Genomic DNA, 18,734 nt, shown 5'->3' with positions numbered 1-18,734 from the left:
CCTAACTATGTTCTGGCTTCCTCCTCCTCTTCTTTCTCCTCCTCTTTTTCTTTCTCTTCCCCCTTTTCCTCCTCCTCTTCCTCCTTCTCCCTCCTTTTCTTCCTCCTCTTCCCTCTCCTCCGAAGGGGCTGGTGTCCTGGCTCCTTTGACTTCACTATAATTCAGAACATTAGGAGGTCTCCAGCACCCTCTGTCCCTTGTCCCTGTGTTGAGGAAACATCAGACTCATGACGTCTAAGGTCAGCCCCTAACTGTACCCTTAGGAGATTCTATATAATTTCCTCTACCCCCAAAAGGCAAGAGTCAGGCACTCCAAGAATAGTCAGCAATCAGTTGTGTGTGTTCTGGTCCACAGCGAAGCAGGCATGGATGTCTTTGGGGCTCAGGCATCTGCCATTTATCCCTCAGTCTGAGGCTGCCCAGAAAATATCTTCCAGTCAAGGACAGTCACAGGTAGGATTAGGGAAACCTTTGAGCTGTGTCCACTGCAGTCTGCAGACTCGAGCCACAGCTGGAGCGAAGCCTTTTATAGCTCCTTTGTACAAGTGCCAGCTCCAGGATTCAGAGTGGCCCAGCGTTAGACACCAAGATGGCTGGAGCACAGCACAGCGCACCTCCCAAGTTGTTGTGAGCCTTTTGTCTATGTGCCAGAGTCAGTGGGTCCAAAGTCTCTGAGGGCCTTTGGATTAGAATGGTCCTCCATCCTACACAAGAGGATTCCAAGTGAGGTCAAATGGCCCATCCTGATGAGCCAGATGTGAGCCCAGGGCAGAAACTGATGTTTTCAAGTCAGTCTGTGTCCATCTGTCCACCTGACGCTAAAAGCATGACTTTTATCCTCAGCGTCTCTGCTCTCCATGTGGCCCTCTTTATGTGAGCCTGGCTGAAACTATTTTTTTAAACATATTTCGTCAGTTATATAGGAAAGTTCTTTTTTATTACATTTTATTTATGTTTGTAGAGGCCAGAGGACAATTTGTGGAAGTTGGTTCTCTCGCTTCATCCAGGGAATCCTAGAAATCGAACTCAGGTCATCGAATTTGGCAGCAAGCACCTTTACCCACGGAGCCATTGCGCTGACCCCAAAGTGACTCTTTCTGCTGAGTTTTTGTCCATTTGTCACCTTCAGGTCCTGGAGGTGCAGCTCAGTTACTTGTATGCACACTAACGAAACCAAAACAGCTCCCAGAAACCCCCATGTCTTCCTCCTGCAGCTTCACCCAGGAAACCACTCTTCTGAGTTTTTGTTTTACTTTTCATTCCAGCTTCCTTTATTTAATGTGGAAGCCTGGCTTGAAACACACACAAAACCACATGCAGAACCTTCCATTCTGAGAAGGGCCACGTTGGTATTTCAAGTGTAAAGGGACAGATTTTCTGCGATACTCACTTGGAATTACTTCCCATCCCTGCGAGCCTTTGGAAACCACAGTTCTTGGCTTGTTCCTTAATTGACTGCATCTAACTTAACACTTTCCCAAGAAAGGGGACATTTCTGAAGTGGTACACACAGGAAAGTCCCTGGGTGAACTGTAGGTGGCTCCCATAGTCACTTGTGACCCACAAAGTCAACCATTTGCACAAAATAGGCAAGGAAGAGCTTGGAAAAGTGGGGGGGGGTGTGCAATAAAACTGTTGATGAGTTTGGCCCTGGACCAATCAGCCTAAGACCAGGGACAGAACCAGGGTTTGATTGATTTTTCTTTTCTTTTCTCTTCTTCTTCTTCTTCTTCTTCTTCTTCTTCTTCTTCTTCTTCTTCTTCTTCTTCTTCTTCTTCTTCTTCTTCTTCTTCTTCTTCTTCTCCTCCCTCCCTCCTCCTCCTTCTTCTCCTTCTTCCCCTCTCTCTCTCTCTCTCTCTCTCTCTCTCTCTCTCTCTCTCTCTCTCTCTCTCTCTCTCTCTTTCTCTGTATAGTCCTGGCTGAATTAGAACTCACTCAGTAGACCAGGCTGGGTTCAAACTCACCACCTTCAGACTTGATTTTTCTAATATGTGTATACATGTGTTTGTGTATGTGTGTGTGTATGTGTGCATGTGGGGGGTGTTTATGAATGTGCATATACATGTATGGATGGACATGTGTGTATATACATACAGTGGTCAGAGGCCAACCTCAAGTTGTCCACCTTGCTATTTTATGGTAGCATTTAAACAGCATGGTAGAACGTGTCATTAATCCAGCCCTGGGGAGGTAAATACAAGTAGACCCTGTGGACTTGAGACCACCCAGCCTGGTCTACATAGCAAGTTCCAGGCCAGCCAGGGCTATATAGTGAGACCTTTCTCGAAACAAAATAAAAACCAAGCTACACTTATTGGGGACGCATGCTTGCCACAGCACATATATGAAGGTCAGAATTCCACTTACCGGAGTCAGTTCTCTCCCCCCACTGTGTGAGTTCCAGGGACTGAACTCAAATCGTCAGACTTGGCTGTTAGCGCCGTTACCCAATGGGTGAGCCACCTTCCCTGCCTGCCTCCTTTCTGTTGTTGCTTTATTTTGTTTTTGTTTTTTGAGACAAGGTCTCTCACTGGCTTGGAACTTGTCCATTCTGCTAAGCTGGAGAGGCAGTGAGACTAGGGATCCCCAGCTCCTCAGTACTAGGATCACAAGTGGGTGCCACCATCCCGGCTATTTTCATGCAGGTTCAGGGGATTGAACTCAGGTCTTCATGTTTGCAAAGCAAGTACTTTACTGACAGAGCCACCTCCCCAGCTAGAGCACAGAAGATTGCTGAACCTGGGATGCTGGAGGCGCTCCCACAAGCAGTTTCTAAAGTACAGGCTGAGGGAAAGGTGGGCTTTAGCTGGGGCAACAGTAGCTGTGTTGGCTAGCCCAAAGAGCCAGCTCAGGCTTGGGCTGTAAGGTCTATCCCTGAGAACCACAAAGTGGAGACAGGTGGGATATGAGGCTCCACCCTCTTATCCAAGCTTGTGAGGAGTCTGCCCCTTCATGTGGGTGACTTCGGTTTCCAGGTACCAACGGGTGTTTCCTTTTTAGGATAGTACTTCAGGAAGTCCTGCTCCTGAGGGCCCACAATTTTAATGGAACTATGTCCCTTGTGAAGAAGAATGCAGTTTTCAGAGAAAGGGGCTGGTTTGATCCTCGACAGCAGCAGTGTGTATTTGGAGAGACACATGCTGTATGGCTTCACAGCTGCTTTATCCAGGCTTGTGACCGCAGCTGAGGGACAGCCAGGAGAGTGTTCATGTCTAATACTGTCTCGGGCTGTGTGCGGTCATTCACCAAAACCAAATCCAAGGCAAAGCTTAACTGGTGTCATCCCCAGGCTGGATGACGAATACAATGATGAATAAAGAGACCCTGGCCTGGTTCTCAGAAGCTGCTCCTCGGCCTAGGTTGGCCTCTGGTCTCCACATTAAAATCCTGAACCCCCTACCCGCAGTGATCTAACTCGGAAAGAACTCTACACAGTGTCGGGTTCCTTAGGACCTAGCTAGATGGTTCATCTCCCTTTGGGTTTTCAGCAAATTTATTTGGTCCTCTCTTGCCTTGCCTTAGTCCTCAACCTATGGCCCTATTATTCCTTTTCTGTTGTACTGTATGTCATGGCACCCAGTATGCTTTTTCCTATTAAAATAAAACATGGCGGGAAGTGTTGCTCCATCAGTAGTGCCTGTCCAACAAACATGAAGTCCTGAGTAAGCCCAAGGGTTGGTCCCAAGAATCCTATAAAACTGGGTGTAGTGCGGTACATGCCTGTAATCCTAGTCCATGGGCTGTAGAGACAGGAAGATCAGGGATTTAAGGTCATCCTTGCCTTCATAGGGTATTCAAGGCTGGCCTCCAATCATGAGACAAGCTTGTCCCCGCTACAGGCTCCAGCGCCATACCCCCACCCCCCCACCCCCGCACTCACATTCATCAGACATGCACACCAAGAATCCGTATTCTAATCCACTTCCCAGGGGACTCTGATGCAGGCACAATGGCCCACCTTGTACGGGAGACATGCCCATAACCATGGTTTCTCCCTGCAGCGTTCCTGTCCTCCTAGCCTCCTGCAGGTCTTTTGACATTGTGACATGACATCACCATTTATAAAGTTCATGCTCAGGAACTGTTCCATCAAGTCTTTAAAGCTTGCCATAAAAATCTTAGAATATTTTACATAAAGTTAGGATTCAGTTTTGGGCTACATTCACATCTCTCCTCAGCCCGTGGGGCTCAGAATGGACCTGCCTGCTGGTGACAGCTAACACGCATGGCTGTCTTCATTGTTTAGAAGATGACTTTGACCATGACCTTGGGTATCTTGACTCCACTCTTTTTCTCTCCAAGACCCTCCACATGCTTCCCAGACCTGCAAGGGCCTCGTTGCCAACTCTGCCTTCCCAGGTGTATGACGTTCCTGTCCAGAGCCGGATCTCCTCAACCCTTAAAGTAAGCTTCACTCTTCACCCTTCCACACCCTAAGGTTTGGTGCCCCGTCTGAGTCCCCAAGTCATTTACCGTTGTGGTTTCTTCATTCAGAGGACTGACTCCCTTAAGATGAGCTTCCAGGGTTTATTTAGGTGGCTGCTAGGACATGTCTGTGCTTATAGCCCTCTTCCACCCCACCCCCACACTTTGAGCTGAGAAGGTGCCCCTGCTTAGACACACACACACATACACACACGTGCATGTACACTCACACACATGGGGGTGGGGAGAGAGTCGGGAGCCACTGAAGAGGAGCAGCAAGCAGGCCGGTCAGCATCAACACGATGGGGGTGTCTTGGAGAAGCAGAGTTCTAGGACTCCATTTCATGCTGTTGTTGAGCATGGCCCTGCTTATTGCCCTCACAGCCACCACGTCCCTTATAATCTCTGAGTTGTATGGAAACTCTAAGGGGTTTCTAGTCCCTCGCTGGGCAGCGACACAAGCACTTACTTACAATAAGAGTGATTGGCTTTACTCCAAGCATTGCTGCTGGAGCAGATTAATGATTCAGCCTCCACCTTAGAAAGAATTTAGAGATGTGATCATTAGCAAAGTTAGTTTAAGATGTTTTGGTTAATGGCTTCGAGGTAGAAAATTTTAAGGAACAATTTATAGTTTAGAAAGGCACACTTCTGATAGTTGAGCAAGGGACTCGTTGAGGTCAGGGACAAGAACAAAGGCAGCATGTTATTACTGACTGACTCTTGCTAAAGATGGGTTGGTAACCAAAAGCAATAATTAATTTCTTGTACCCATTTTTGTCCTCAGCTTTCTGGTTTGATTTAATAAAAAAATTATTGGTGAATGGGTGTGCATTTTGAGGACTTAAAGTAGAAATGCCTTTTTTTTTTTTTTTTTGGTTTTTCGAGACAGGGTTTCTCTGTAGCTTTGGTGCCTGTCCTGGAACTAGCTCTTGTAAACCAGGCTGGCCTCGAACTCACAGAGATCCGCCTGCCTCTGCCTCCCGAGTGCTGGGATTAAAGGCGTGCGCCACCACCACCCAGCTTAGAAATGACTTTTTTATATATAAAAGTTTATATTTGCAATTAAGTTTTTTATAAGATTACCCTTTGAGATAAATCATAAAATAATTGATATTTTCTTTGTAATTGCAAACAGCTGCCTGCCAGTACAAAAGGAACTGACTGTAATATTCTTGGCTTGCTTAAAACTTTGTTAATTAATTTTAAAAGAATCATTGCTTTGGAGTGAAGATATTATGGTGGGAAAATTAATACAAAGGAAAATGTTTACTTGTGGACATCTAAGAAAAACATGTGACTTAATCATGTGATCATAATGTAATTTTTTCCTCTGCAGAGATTTTAATTTGTTTTTGGAAAATATGTGACTTTTAGTTGTAAAGGTTATCTTTTCTTGCATAGAAATCTTTGCCTTAGGAGGCATAGAAGAGAGAAGAGAAAAATAAGAGAGTTAGAAAGAGAACATCAGGGAAGATGGAGAAGGAGAACGTCAGGGAGGATGGAGGAGAACGCCAGGGAAATGGAGGAGAATGTCAGGGAGGATGGAGGAGAGTGTCAGGGAAGAAGGAGAAAGAGGAAAGCAACAGAGTAAAAGAAGAGAACAGAGAAAAAACAGTAGGAGCAGACAGAGAAAAAAATAAAATGAAAAATTAAGCTTTGACCCTCAGAAAAGTTTTCTCTGTGTGCATGCAGTTGTGCCGACTCCACACCTCTTCGGTACCTGACCTGCTGAGAGCAAATTCCTCAGCAAAACAGAGAGACACATAGAAAGACAGAGACAGTGTGGTAGAGACAGAGCGATAGAGACAGAGAGAAAAAGATAGAGACAGAGAGACAGAATTGATTTTGGTTAAAAAAGAAAACTAAGGGGGTTCAAGTTGGTGGTTGAGCACAGCTATCATAACATAACAAAGAACTGTGACTTTAAGCCCCAAAGTGTTCAGGTTTTGTGTCTTTCATTGACAACTTGTGGAGTTTGTGTGGGAAATCCTTCGAAAAGAGAACTCAAAAGTTGCCCTTCTTTGCGGTCTTTCCCTAGAATCTAGAGAGACAGCAGTGCTACGACATACCCACCAGCTCCCAGAAGGCAGCGCTTCACTCCTCCGCCAGCCAGGAGAGTGTGAGTATGAACAGACAGGGGACGGGGAGCTAGGCGACTAAGCATCCTCTGGGAAAACTTTATTAGTTAGATGAATTGCCATCTTTCTGCTTCTCTGACGAGATACCTGAGATAAGCAACTTATGGAGAGGGAAGGTTTACTTCGGTTCACTGTTTCAGAGCTCATGATTGGTTGTTGGTTGCTTTGGAAACTGTGTACAGTGCATCTCAGCGAGAGCACATGGAAGAATGAGATGCTTGCTCTATGAAGGCAAGGGAACAAAGAGAGAGAAGAGAGGGTTGGAGTTCTAGTATTCCTTCATGGTGACAGCCCCAGTGGCTCAGCTTCCTTCTGCTAGGCCCCAGCTTCCAAAGGCTTATCACCTTCTAACAGCAGCTCATGCTAAGGACAAGCCCTCAGTATCAAGGAACATTACAAATTCACATTGTAGCACTTGACCAAAAGGCAGGTCAGAATCCTGTAACCAGCTCCACTGCCCTGAAGGTGAAACCCCTCCTTGCTCTGCTATCCAGGACTAGGGCAGTGGGCTGTAGCAACGGCTCTGTTGCAAGTGTGAGGAACTGAGTTTGGATCTCCTGAGCTCATATCCTTTCTAAAAAGTGGAGTTGGAGAGTTGGCGAAGCGCACTGGCTGTTCTTCCTGAGGTCCCAAGTTCCCAGCATCTACACAACAGCTCACTGGAGTCTATAACTCCAGTCCCAGGGAATCTGATGCTCTTTCCCAGCCTCCACGAGCGGCGGATGTGCACATGGTAGACATACATGCGGGTTAAACGCCCATATGCTGAGCACAAGCCAGTAGTCCCAGAGTTGGGAAGGTGGAGACAGGAGGCTTGCTAGAGCTGATGGGCCAGATCTATTGAGTTTTCGGTTCGGTGAGACACCCTGTCTCAAAATACAAGGGGAAGAACAATAGAAGAAGATTCCTAGTGTACATCTCTGACCTATGGGGGGGGAGAGACAGAGAGAGAGAGAGAGAGAGAGAGAGAGAGAGAGAGAGAGAGAGAGAGAGAGAGAATGGTTAGGTTGTTTAACTTTCCCATGCCTCCATTCTTACTGCACATTCTGGAATATTCTGTGAGATAATTGGTATAAGCCACAGAGAGAAAGCTGAGCAGGTGCTAGAGAATGACGTCTTGTGAGGGATCACATAGGCATGTTGTCTCAAAGCATGCATCACCTTTGTGCAGAGGAACATCATTTGAGGTCCCTCATGAGGGGGACATTTGTCATTGCACTCGACCAGATGTGTCCCACAGGCATGGTCCCGTTGAGGGAGTGTGGGATTCGGGAGATCTTCCAACACTGCTGCATCTCAGCAGCATAGTGGGTGAGGCAGAAGTTCGTGAGATGTGAGAGAAAAGGTTACAGAGGCCATGAGGAGCAGAGGGAGCAACTGGGACGTTAAACAAGGGGGTATGAGGGAGGGTTCTGAACTATGGAGAGAAAACCAACTTGGGAAGGGGGATGCTGTATTAGTTCCCTTTGCTGTGATGAGACCACCGTGACCAAGGTAACTTATAAAATGGAGCATTTAATTGGGGTTATGGCTCCAGAGGTTAGAGTCCATGATGGAAGAATAATGGCATGGCAGCAGGAACAGTTGAAAGCTCAGATCTTGAACAATAAGCAGAGAGCACAGGGGTGGTGGGAGGCTTCTGAAGCAAAAGTCTGCCCTTGTGACTCATCTCTTTCGACAAGGCCACGCCTAATCCTCTCAGACATGTTCTCCAACTGGGAACCAAGCATTCAAACATAGGAGCCTATGGAGGCCGTTCTCATTCAAACCACCACCGACATGGAGGAGGGGGGACAGACAAAGATGGGCTGTGGAAAGAAAGGAGGTTTAGAAGGAGGTGAGGTCAGGCTGTGAGGGACCTTGAATGACAAGAGCAGTGGGGAGACGCTGAAGGAACCTGAGCAAGAGTGCCACTCAGATGTAAAGACCCTTTCAAACTCTTTCGACTGCTACTAACCCGGACAGCTTCGTGTGGTTCTTCCGCAGGGCCAGAGGGTTGTGCTGACACCAACAGCTGCCTTCAAACAAGGTGGTGGCTATAATACGTTATCCAGCCCTCAGCAATCAGAGTGGAGGAACAACGCTCCAGTGTTGCTGGGAAAGGCCAACGTCAGAAATGCATCTCTGACCAGCTTCACCAGAGAGTCGGGGTCCAGTGCCGATCCAGGATGCCCGTCCGCTGTGCGCACCGGAGCTGTGACTCTCTCCCCACAGCTGGACAGCAGAGTGCAGAAGAAAAGCAGTCCCCCAGAAGAGCCTTCCTATGCTGTCCCGGCACCCAGAGACTCACTTCCTTCGGATGCGGTCAGCAGCTACAGCGTCCCTTCCAGGTTTCTCATTCCCAGAGTGGAGCAACAGAACACCAAGCCCAACATTTATGACACCCCGAAAGCCACACACAGTGTGTCTCAGGCTGGGAAGGAGCTGGAGGAAATCAAAGAGGTTCCAGAGACTATCCCCTGGATCTCCAGACAGCCAAATTCCCTGTCTCCTGACTCAGACCAATTATCGGTTGCCAGCTCAGACAGCAGAGCTAGTATGGTGTCTTTGTGCTCCTCCGTGTCCATGGACTCCTCCCCCAGCACCTCCTCTGAGGACTCTGCGAAGGAGCTGTGGATGGACGTGGATTTTGCCAAAGAGACGGCAATGGCCCTGCAGCACAAAGTGGCCAGCTCGGCAGCGGGCTTGCTGCTCTACGTAAGCAGGACTTGGAGGTTCAAAGACTCCTTGGAGACCAACATCCGCATGATCCGCAGGGCCGTGGACCACATCGAAGAATCCTTAAGAGAGTTTCTGGATTTTGCTCAAGGGGTTGGCGGGACTGCCAGCAATCTCACGGACAGCCAACTTCAGGCTAGGATTAGAGATCAGCTTCTAATGATCTCAGGTTCCTACCACATTCTGCTGGATGCAAAGGGGAACCTAGACCGCTGCAACTGGCCCCTTGATGTTCTCGTGACAGACAAAGTCCAAAACAGCCTGGATGACCTGGAGAGGTTTGTCATGGTGGCTAGGATGGTTCCAGAAGATGTCAAGAGATTTACCTCCATTGTCATTGCCAACGGGAGGCTCCTTTTTAAACAGAACTGTGAGAAAGGAGAGACGGAGCCAAAGTGTGAAAGATGCATCCAGTCTCCCCAAAGAGAAGCTGAGTCAAATGAACACTGCCTTCAGCTAGTAAAGAAAAGCAGCGTGACTGTCTGTGCACAGGTGAGTTCGGGTGACAAAGAGTGCACCAGGAAGCCTCATTTGTTTCCTGAAATGGTCACCAGAGAGGGAGATGCCCGGAGTGTGTGCACGTGGAAGTGTGCACCTGGACGTGTGTGGAAGCCAGAGGACAATTCTGGCTGCTTTTCCTCACTGTCTCCCGCTGACCTGGAAGTGGCCGAGTAGGCTAGGATGGCTGGAAAGCGGGGCCTAGGGAGCTGCTTTCCTCTGCCTCCCCAGCACTGGAGTGACAAGCTTGTGCCACCACACCCAACTTTTCCCATGGGTTCCAGTGGTTGAACCAGGTGCTTGTCCTTGCAAAGCACCTCATTGAACCATCTCCTAGGCCCTCCATATGTGTGTGCATGTAGTGTGCTGTCTGCCTCTGCCATTCTCCGTCTTGTTTTTATTGTTATTTTGGTTGGTTTGTTTGTTTGTTTGTGACAGGGTCTCACCGTGTAGTCTTGGTCTGGAACTCAGAGAGCTACCTCCACCTCTCCCTCTCTGCCTCCCAAAGGCTGGGTTTAAAGGCATTTACAAAAAAAAAAAAAAGGCATTTACCACCATGACTGAAATCATTCTATTTTCTACTCTTTATTTTGGAAAGGATGGCCCTAAATTGCCCAAGCAGGCTTTGAACTTGGGCCCCTCCTGCCTTAGCCTCCTCTCCTAGTTAGGGTTATTGCTACTGTTATAATAAAACACCATGACCAAAATCAAGTTGGGGAGGACTTTATTTGGTTTACACTTCCACAACATAGTCCATTACTGAAGGAAGTCAGGACAGGAACTCAAGCAGGGAAGGCACCTGGAGGCAGGAGCTGATGCAGAGGCCATGGAGGGGGCTGCTTACTGGCTTGTTCCACATGGCTTGCTCAGCCTGCTTTCTTACAGAACCCAGGACCTTCAGCCCAGGGGTGGCCCACCACAATGGGCAGGACCCTCCCACATCAATCACTAGTTAAGAAAACACCCTATAGGCTTGCCTACAGCCTGATCTTATGAGGACATTTTCTCAATTGGGTTCCCTCCTGTCCCATGACTCTAGCTTGTGTTATGTTGACATAAAACTATCCAGCACATCTCCCATGATGCTGAAGTCACAGACCTGTGCTGCTACCTGCCAGGTTTCTCCGCATTTCTAGGTTGTCATTGTCGATGTGCTTCTCAGAGTCACAGGAGGAAAACACACATTCTCCCCAATGCTGGACTGACCAGCCCGCTGTTCCAGGGGCTCCAAGAAGCACTTCTCTGGCTGACTGCCTTTGGACCCACAAGGAGACCCTTGAGTTCAGGGACTGTCAGACTGCAGAGGCCCAGCAAGTCACTGTGACAGCAGACAGTTGTCACTTCCCAGGTTCTTCTGAAGTGCCTGGTTGATAGAGGAGAGTTGACATATTCTAGAACGTTGGCTGTTTTTAATTTCCACTTTATCAGGATACATTGGCAGGCAGAATCCAGCCCTTTGTTGCCAAAGCCAATGAATGCATCCATAGGCAGAAGCATGAACAGAACCTCCCGTTTAAAAGTAAATTTAAGTGGGGCATGGTGGTGCACGCTTGTAACCTCTGTACTCAGGAAGCTGGGGAGGAGGTGGTGAGTTCCAGGCCAATCTAGGCTACATGGCAAGATCTTGAGGGTGGGGAGGGGCATAAAAACCACCAACCATAATAATGAAACAAAAAGGTGGGCTTAAACATAGAGGTGAGTCATAGCAATGTGAAAGCTAGTCAAATTAGTAATCTGAAGATTTAATTTTTTTCAGAAGCCACCTAACCCACAAGAGAAAGGAGAGCCTATCTTGGAACACAGGTCGGATGAAAATAAAGATTTCCGTGCCACGGTAAGCCCTCATGCTCTCCCGGGCTCTGCTGAATATGATTTGCCCCGGAGAACTCTTCTTGGTCTATGAAAATGCAAAGTTACAGCCTAGTCCATGTTAGTGACATCCATCTGCCTCCTGCTCTCCTTAGTAATGGAGGCACCTTGGGCACCCAGGTGGAGCACGCACCCCTAAGCATCAAGGAAAGAACTCCAGGTGCTCCTCAGAGTTGTCACGGCTTGCAACCACGTGACATTAAATGACACTGTCACAAGCCCTGTAAGAATTCTCTTTCCTTCCCTCCTGTCTTTGTCTTTGGAACTGAATCTAGGGCTCTGTGCAAGACAGACAAAGTCCACTGAGCTGCACTCAGCCTGGCAACCCTTTCATGTTTTGATAATGATTACAGTAAAACATTTGAGGGGGAGGGTGTTAATGCTTCTTCATAGTATCTTTGACACCTGATCAGTGTCTTTTAAACCAAAGATTTTATCACTCTTTGTTCTTCTTGGCTGTCTTCTATTTGTGGCAGAAGGCAATTTTCCACTTACCAACTTTAAATGTTTTCTCTAAATTAATTAAAGTATGAACAATGAGTCCAGGGCTAGGGAGATGGCTCGGTGATAAGAGTGCTTGCTGTGCAGACCTGAGTTCAAATCCCCGGAACCCATATAAAAAAGCCAGGCATGGCTGGCTGCCATGTGCTTGTAACCCCAGCATTGGGAGGCAGTGGGTAGAGACAGGCAGATTCTGGGAGCTCACTAGCTAGTCAGCCTAGTCAAGATGGGGACCTTCTGGTTCTGTGAGAGACCCTATCTCAAGGCAATAAGAGAGAGAAAGACTGAGGAAGAAACTGGACACCATGTTTTGGCTTCTGAATGCATGTACACAGTCAATATCTGTATATGTGCATAATTTCAACACACACACAGGCAACAAGTCCATTTAAAAACCAAGTAAGAAGCCAGCCAATGTTGAGAGGCAAGAGAAGTGAAGGTTATAGAAACTGTCGAGTTGCAGTAAACCAGATCAACAACTGGGGTATTGGAGAGAGCAAAGGAGGACAGAGGTGTCCACTGACTTGGACAGGGTGTCTGCCTTCTCAGAGCTCACCTAGCACTTGGCTTTGGTTTTGCATCCCTGGCAAGTGATGCAAAGTGATGCAAGTCAAATCCAAGAGCCACATCTGACAGGGCTGCTTCACACTAACAGAGGGTCCTTGTTGACTCTGGGGACAGGGCTCCATATACGGGATGCCCCACTCAGCACCCCAGGACTCCTGCCCACCAACTGCCTGAAGCGGTTCCTCATTGAGAAATAATGATAGGGGGCTGCAGAGATGGCTCAGTGGTTAAGAGCACTGACTGCTCTTCCAGAGGTCCTGAGTTCAATTCCCAGCAACCACAAGGTGGCTCACAATCATCTATAAAGAGATCTGGTGCCCTCTTCTGGTGTACATGGAGGCAGAATGTTATATACGTAATAAATAAAAAATCTTTAATAAAAGAAAGAAAAAGAAAGAAAGACATAATGATAGCTTCCTCCCCATCCTTGCCCCAGGTAAAGCATCACTGTGTTTTAAGTTTGCCTACACTTGATATTTTCAAGCCAAGATGCTCATGATACAATGTCTGCCTCACCACATCGGTCAGGTCAATCTTGAGCTGGCAATCTTCCTGTCTCCACCTCCAAAGAGTGGGGATAAACACCCAGTTCCCCCACTTCTTGAACATTTGAAAGTCGCAGATTTGTCATTATCAATGCGTTCCTTAGAAAGTATTTCTTACGGTTTACAGAGCTGGTTAAATAAAACAGCATGCACAGATGCACTATGATCTGTAACACAAGAATACACAGTTGCATGCTGAACAGTGTTTTGAAAACATTGGCATTGGCCAGCTCTGAATTTCCTCAGCAAATCTTTTTTTTTACAAGGGTTCTTACAAATCAAACCCACACAGGAGAAGATTGACAGCTGCAGCCTGCTGATGGTCCTAGCCCTTACGTATTCTCTCCTTCCTCTCCTCTAGAGCCCTAGCTCTCTTCCCTCTCCTGCTCCCAATCGACAGGACACAGACAGGAAGATCCACCTGTCCGAGCACTGCAGGCTCTATTTCGGAGCACTCTTTAAAGCCATTGGTGTCTTTACCAGCAGCCTGAGCAACAGCCAGCCCCCCGAGGTCTTCATCACTCAGAGCAAGCTGGTCATCACAGTCGGGCAGAAGCTGGTGGACACACTGTGCAAGGAGACCCAGGACAAGGATGAACGCAATGAGATCCTGCGTGGCAGCAGTCACCTGTGTGGACTGCTCAAGGACCTGGCGCTGGCCACCAAGAATGCAGTGATTAAGTACCCGAGCCCCAGCGCCCTGGGCTGCCTCCAGACAGAGGTGGAGAAACTAGAGCATCACACTCGGAAATTCAGAGAGACATTGGAATGAAGCCTTTTCTAACACCTCCTAGAGAGGTCAACTCCTGGCTAGCTCTGCCTACAACTGGTGTCTCTGTCCTGTGGAAAAGCCAGTCACATGGGTTCAAATAGCCACAGCCCTCGGAGCTGGTATTAGTAAGTGGCTGAGTCTCCAGAGGACACCGGTTGACCACAAGGAGGTCAAGAAGAGGCAGGTGACAAGTCAGGTGACAACCTTGTGATGTTGAACTCACTGTGCCAAGTTGCACAGCACCAACAGCGGGAGTGACATTGTAGAAGCCATATTTTGTGCCAGTCAAATGTGTGTGCGGTTACAGTCATTCTACACTTATTTATTAGGCAGCACCTCTGGTCGCGGTAAAGGGACTGAAGTGACAGCAGGTTATCAGAGGCCCCGCCCTCAGAGTCAGTCTGATCAGAAAGACAGATGAAGAGACAAGGAAATCTCTGCAGTCTGTCCACTGCTGAAGAGAAAGGAAAGCTGGGGAAATGGGATAGAGGAACTTATTTTCAACAGATTTATTTCTGTTGCATTCATCAGAAAATGTGGTGACCTGCAGGGATTGCTGGTGCCTGTCTTTAAGTCCAGCACTCGGGAGGCAGAAGCCACAGAAGCCAGGCCATTCATAAGTTCCAAGACAAAGAGGGCTATATAGAGAGAACCTGTTTATTTTTTTTAAAAAGCCCCCCCAAAAGTAATGATAGTTTGTCTTTTTTATCTGTTAGTTTTGAATTAATACTGTGAGTTGTATACAAATTGCGTGTGTGTATGTATGTGTGCGTGTGTGCACGTGTCCGTGTGTTGCTAGAGAATCTAGGGTTCCATGCATGCTGAGCATGTACTCTGCCACTATGTTGACCCCCTTGTCCCCCCAAATGTATTTTGACTATGTTACCTCACCCCAAAGATGACTGTTATGTGTTCTGTTGGGTTCCCTACTAACTTATTTTGTATGTTACATATCTGTGTCAGTCAGTTCCATGGCTCAGTTAGATTATTAGTTTATATTTCACTAGTCTCAAGTCTTATATTATTTATCTGTAATCATGGGTTTAAACACATTTTCAAGGTCCTGGGAGATGACTCAGGAAGTAAAGGTACCTACCTACTGCCAATCCTGATTGCCTGAGTTCTACTCCAGGGACCCACGTGGTGGAAGGAGAGAACTGACTCCTAATAATTGACTTTGAACATACACACACACACAAAAAAAACCTGTAACTTAAAAATAAAAACCCAGAAGCACACTGGCAGCAGTCCTTTCCTTGGAAGAGTCTCTGAGCCACGTCATCCGAGCACTGAAATCAAAGTGAAGCGTTTATTGAAAATGTCTCCTCTTTGAATGCAGCTGCAGGAGTATATGTCAGCCTGGACTGGAAAGCAAAACCATCATTTGTGTGTCTGGGGGGCAGGAAGATGTGGCATGAGATGACACCCACACTGTTCACAGCCATGGAGGTGTTACCAAGTGCCCCTCATGCAAACCACTTCCTCTTTCTTTCCTTGAAGCTCAACCTTTCAACTCATGTCACCATGGTTACCTTATCCTTCACTCCATGGGAAGATCCCTGTCTCTCATGTCATATGACACCTTCACAAAGCATCTTCAGGCTGTGTCTCCTGCAGTGGTACCAAGGCCAGCTTCTATCATTTGTACATGTGGTGGGCACTTTTAACATAGTGACGGTAAGAACTAGAGAGACGGCGCAGCTGTTAAGAGAAGACCCTGGTTTGGTTCCCAGTATCCACTTGGTGGCTCACAACCATCTGTAAGTCAAGTTCCAAGGGATCTGACAACCTCATCTGTCCTCCTCAGGCAGCAAGCATGAAAGTGGTATAATATATACATGTACATATAAACATGTCCATACATAATCATACATGCAAACACTCATACACACAGAATAAAAATAAATCCCTTTTAGAATACTGAATGTAGTGGCCAGAGAGCAATTTCTTTTCTTCCAGAGGACCAGAGTTCGAATCTTAATACCTTCCTCGGGTATTACCTGCCTGTAACCACAACTTCAGAGATCCAATGTCCTCTAGCCTCTGAGAGCACACATACAGCACACACATACACATAGACATAAATAATAAAATCTTGTTTTAAAAAAATGTTGCATGTAGAGCCAGGTGTAGCAGTACATGTCTGCAATTCCAAAACACTTGGAAAGTAGGTAGGAAGATCAGAAGTTCAAGGCCAGCCTGGGCTACATGAGCCCCTCTCGCAAGACAACAAAACAGGAGCCGGGTGGTGGTGGCACATGCCTTTAATCCCAGCACTTAGGAGGCAGAGGCAGGAGGATCCCTGTAGTTTGAGGCCAGCCTGATTTACAAGAGCTAGTTCCAGGACAGGCTCCAATGCCACAGAGGAACCCTGTCTCAAAACAAAAAACAACAACAACAACAAAAAAAAAACCCAAAAAAACAAAACAAACAAAAAAAAACTAAACAGAAGTAACAGGGGAACAAATGGGAGTAGCAGAAAGAGTAGAGAGAGCAGGTGGACTCAAGCAAGCTAACAGCCACTGCCTAGAGCGGGCCGCTGTTTTCACTTAGTCTCATGACCCTAAAACATGGGAGACTTGAACTCAGCCCGGAGGGTCACACATCACACCTGCTAGGATCCTGCTGTGGGTGTGAAAGTTGTGACCACTTTGTCTTACATGTTAGGCTCTCGAGACAACCTGCAGCTAACTGGTTACATGGCTGGCTGACTTGAGGGCCTCCAGGGGCGTCAATGAACAGCTTCTGGGACCCACACTCTGAGTCAACTATGGTGGCAAAGTGACTGCCTTGGGATTTATGACCAGAAGAGAAGGGACTTTGTTTTGCTCATACTACCATAAACTGGGTGCCTGCCCACGACAGTCTCCCACACACTCCTCAGCTCTACATTCCCACTGTTACAGTCACACACACTCATACCTACTCACATAATACATCCCCCACACTCACTCACAGACATGCTCAAACACACACACACTCCCACACATACTCCTAATTTCCACATTCCCACTCTGTTACACACACACACACTGACATCCACACATACCCACACTCCAATAATCCTACCACTGGCTCAGGGTGTCACTGTGATGCATCTAAGGATTCTTCCTGCCAGTTCTATGGACACAGAAAAAGAACCAAGGTTCTGGGAGAAGAGGCTATGTGGGTGTGCCCAAGCAACCTTTGGCATAAATAGTCACTTGGGACACTTCCAGGACCCAGAACAGTCATACTCGGAGCTACGATTCATTTCTCTTCCTTTTTTTTTTTTTTTTGTCTTTTCTTTTTTTATGGTTTTCAAGACAAGGTTTCTCTGTGCAACCTGGGAACTCACTCTGTAGGCCAGGCTGGCCTCAAACTCACAGAGATCCTCCTGCCTCTGCCCAAGTGCTGGATTAAGGTGTGTGCCACCACTGCTCAGCACTGTGATTCATTTCTGTGACAGGGAAGAGACTGTAGGGGTCAGATGCATGGGAGCCAGGAACAAGCTTCCAAGAGCCAAGATCACGCCACAAACTGTAGCACCATACATAGGGCGTTGCCAACCAGAGGGGCTCTCTCTCTCTCTCTCTCTCTCTCTCTCTCTATATATATATATATATATATATATATATATATATATATATATATATATATCCAGGCTTCCAGGGGAAAGCAGATGGTTAGCCTTAATCTCACTGTAAGTATAGCTTAGGTGCAGAAAGCCATGTTTAGCCATTCTGAGCATGGTGAATAGCCTTCCCAATTCCAAGTTCCCATGTGCCAATCAATGGTCACTCTTAACAGCTGACTCTCCTAAGCATGGCAGTCAGGCATGCTGCACAGACCTACACATGCACAGAGACAAGGACTTACAGCACCAAAGCAACTGCAAGCTCAGGTGAAACCAGAGAGCTCTTAGCTTAGGAATGCCCCAACTCTTACAACAGATCCTAACATAGCCAGTGGAGCTGTGTCTCTAACTGAGTCACCATATTTATCTGATTTTCAGCAGCTGGCATTTGGGAGGCAGAGGCATGAGGATTGCTGCAAGCTGAGTACAACCAGGGCTATGTACTTAGACTGTCTCGATTTTCAAAAAGTATACCTATATCTATCGATATAGATATTGATAGATACAGATACATCCATTTATAGATCTGATAGATATTTCTGTGAATTTGACATCAGCCTAGTATAAATAGCAAGTGTAAATATCACAAGTTACAGGCCAGCCAGGGCTACACAGTGATTCCATCTCAAAAATAATAATAGGTATCTAACTACTGATAGACAGACAGACAGACAGATGCATTTTTTGACCAAAAAAACCTGTCCCATACTCTTTATCTTATTTTTATCTTCCAAGGTTCTCAGCCACAGCATCCTTGGAAAGATAATTCAGAATAAAATGTCTTGCGATCTGCTCAGATGTGCAGAAATGGAGGACACCTATTAGGAGCTATCTTCCAGTGAGGTCGGGGATGCAGCTAGATGCAGGGGTGGATGCAGCTAGAGGCAGGAAATGCTGCAGGGAATCAAAGGGTAAACCCTTCTTGCTGCGGAAATACGGGTTTCCTTACTCATTGATATGACTGCCTCTATTTGCACTGCTTCCTTGGCTCAGCGCTGCCCTAACGCCTCATAAACTTGAACCCAGCACCTCCTCGGTGACAGACAGTCTAGCAGCTTGTGGCCCAGTGCTGCTTTTCATAT

At 47.1% G+C, this 18,734-nt stretch overlaps 1 protein-coding gene across 1 annotated transcript in view; it reads left to right on the top strand.

Moving 5' to 3' along the window:
• Cass4 (Cas scaffold protein family member 4) overlaps positions 1 to 15,261 on the top strand; it is a 38,122-nt gene extending 22,861 nt beyond the window's left edge. The window contains exons 3-7 of the mRNA XM_057781103.1: positions 4,303 to 4,404; positions 6,467 to 6,547; positions 8,559 to 9,776; positions 11,539 to 11,616; positions 13,626 to 15,261. Of these exons, the coding sequence (XP_057637086.1) occupies positions 4,303 to 4,404; positions 6,467 to 6,547; positions 8,559 to 9,776; positions 11,539 to 11,616; positions 13,626 to 14,036 (1,890 nt within the window). The 3' untranslated portion in view covers positions 14,037 to 15,261. The remainder of the gene's footprint in view (positions 1 to 4,302; positions 4,405 to 6,466; positions 6,548 to 8,558; positions 9,777 to 11,538; positions 11,617 to 13,625) is intronic.
• Positions 15,262 to 18,734: the final 3,473 nt, after the last annotated feature.

This window comes from Chionomys nivalis, chromosome 9 (assembly GCF_950005125.1).
Source record: "Chionomys nivalis chromosome 9, mChiNiv1.1, whole genome shotgun sequence".
NCBI lineage: Eukaryota > Metazoa > Chordata > Mammalia > Rodentia > Cricetidae > Chionomys > Chionomys nivalis.
Note: the sequence above shows the minus strand (reverse complement) of the source record. Positions and strands in the feature narration are given on the sequence as shown.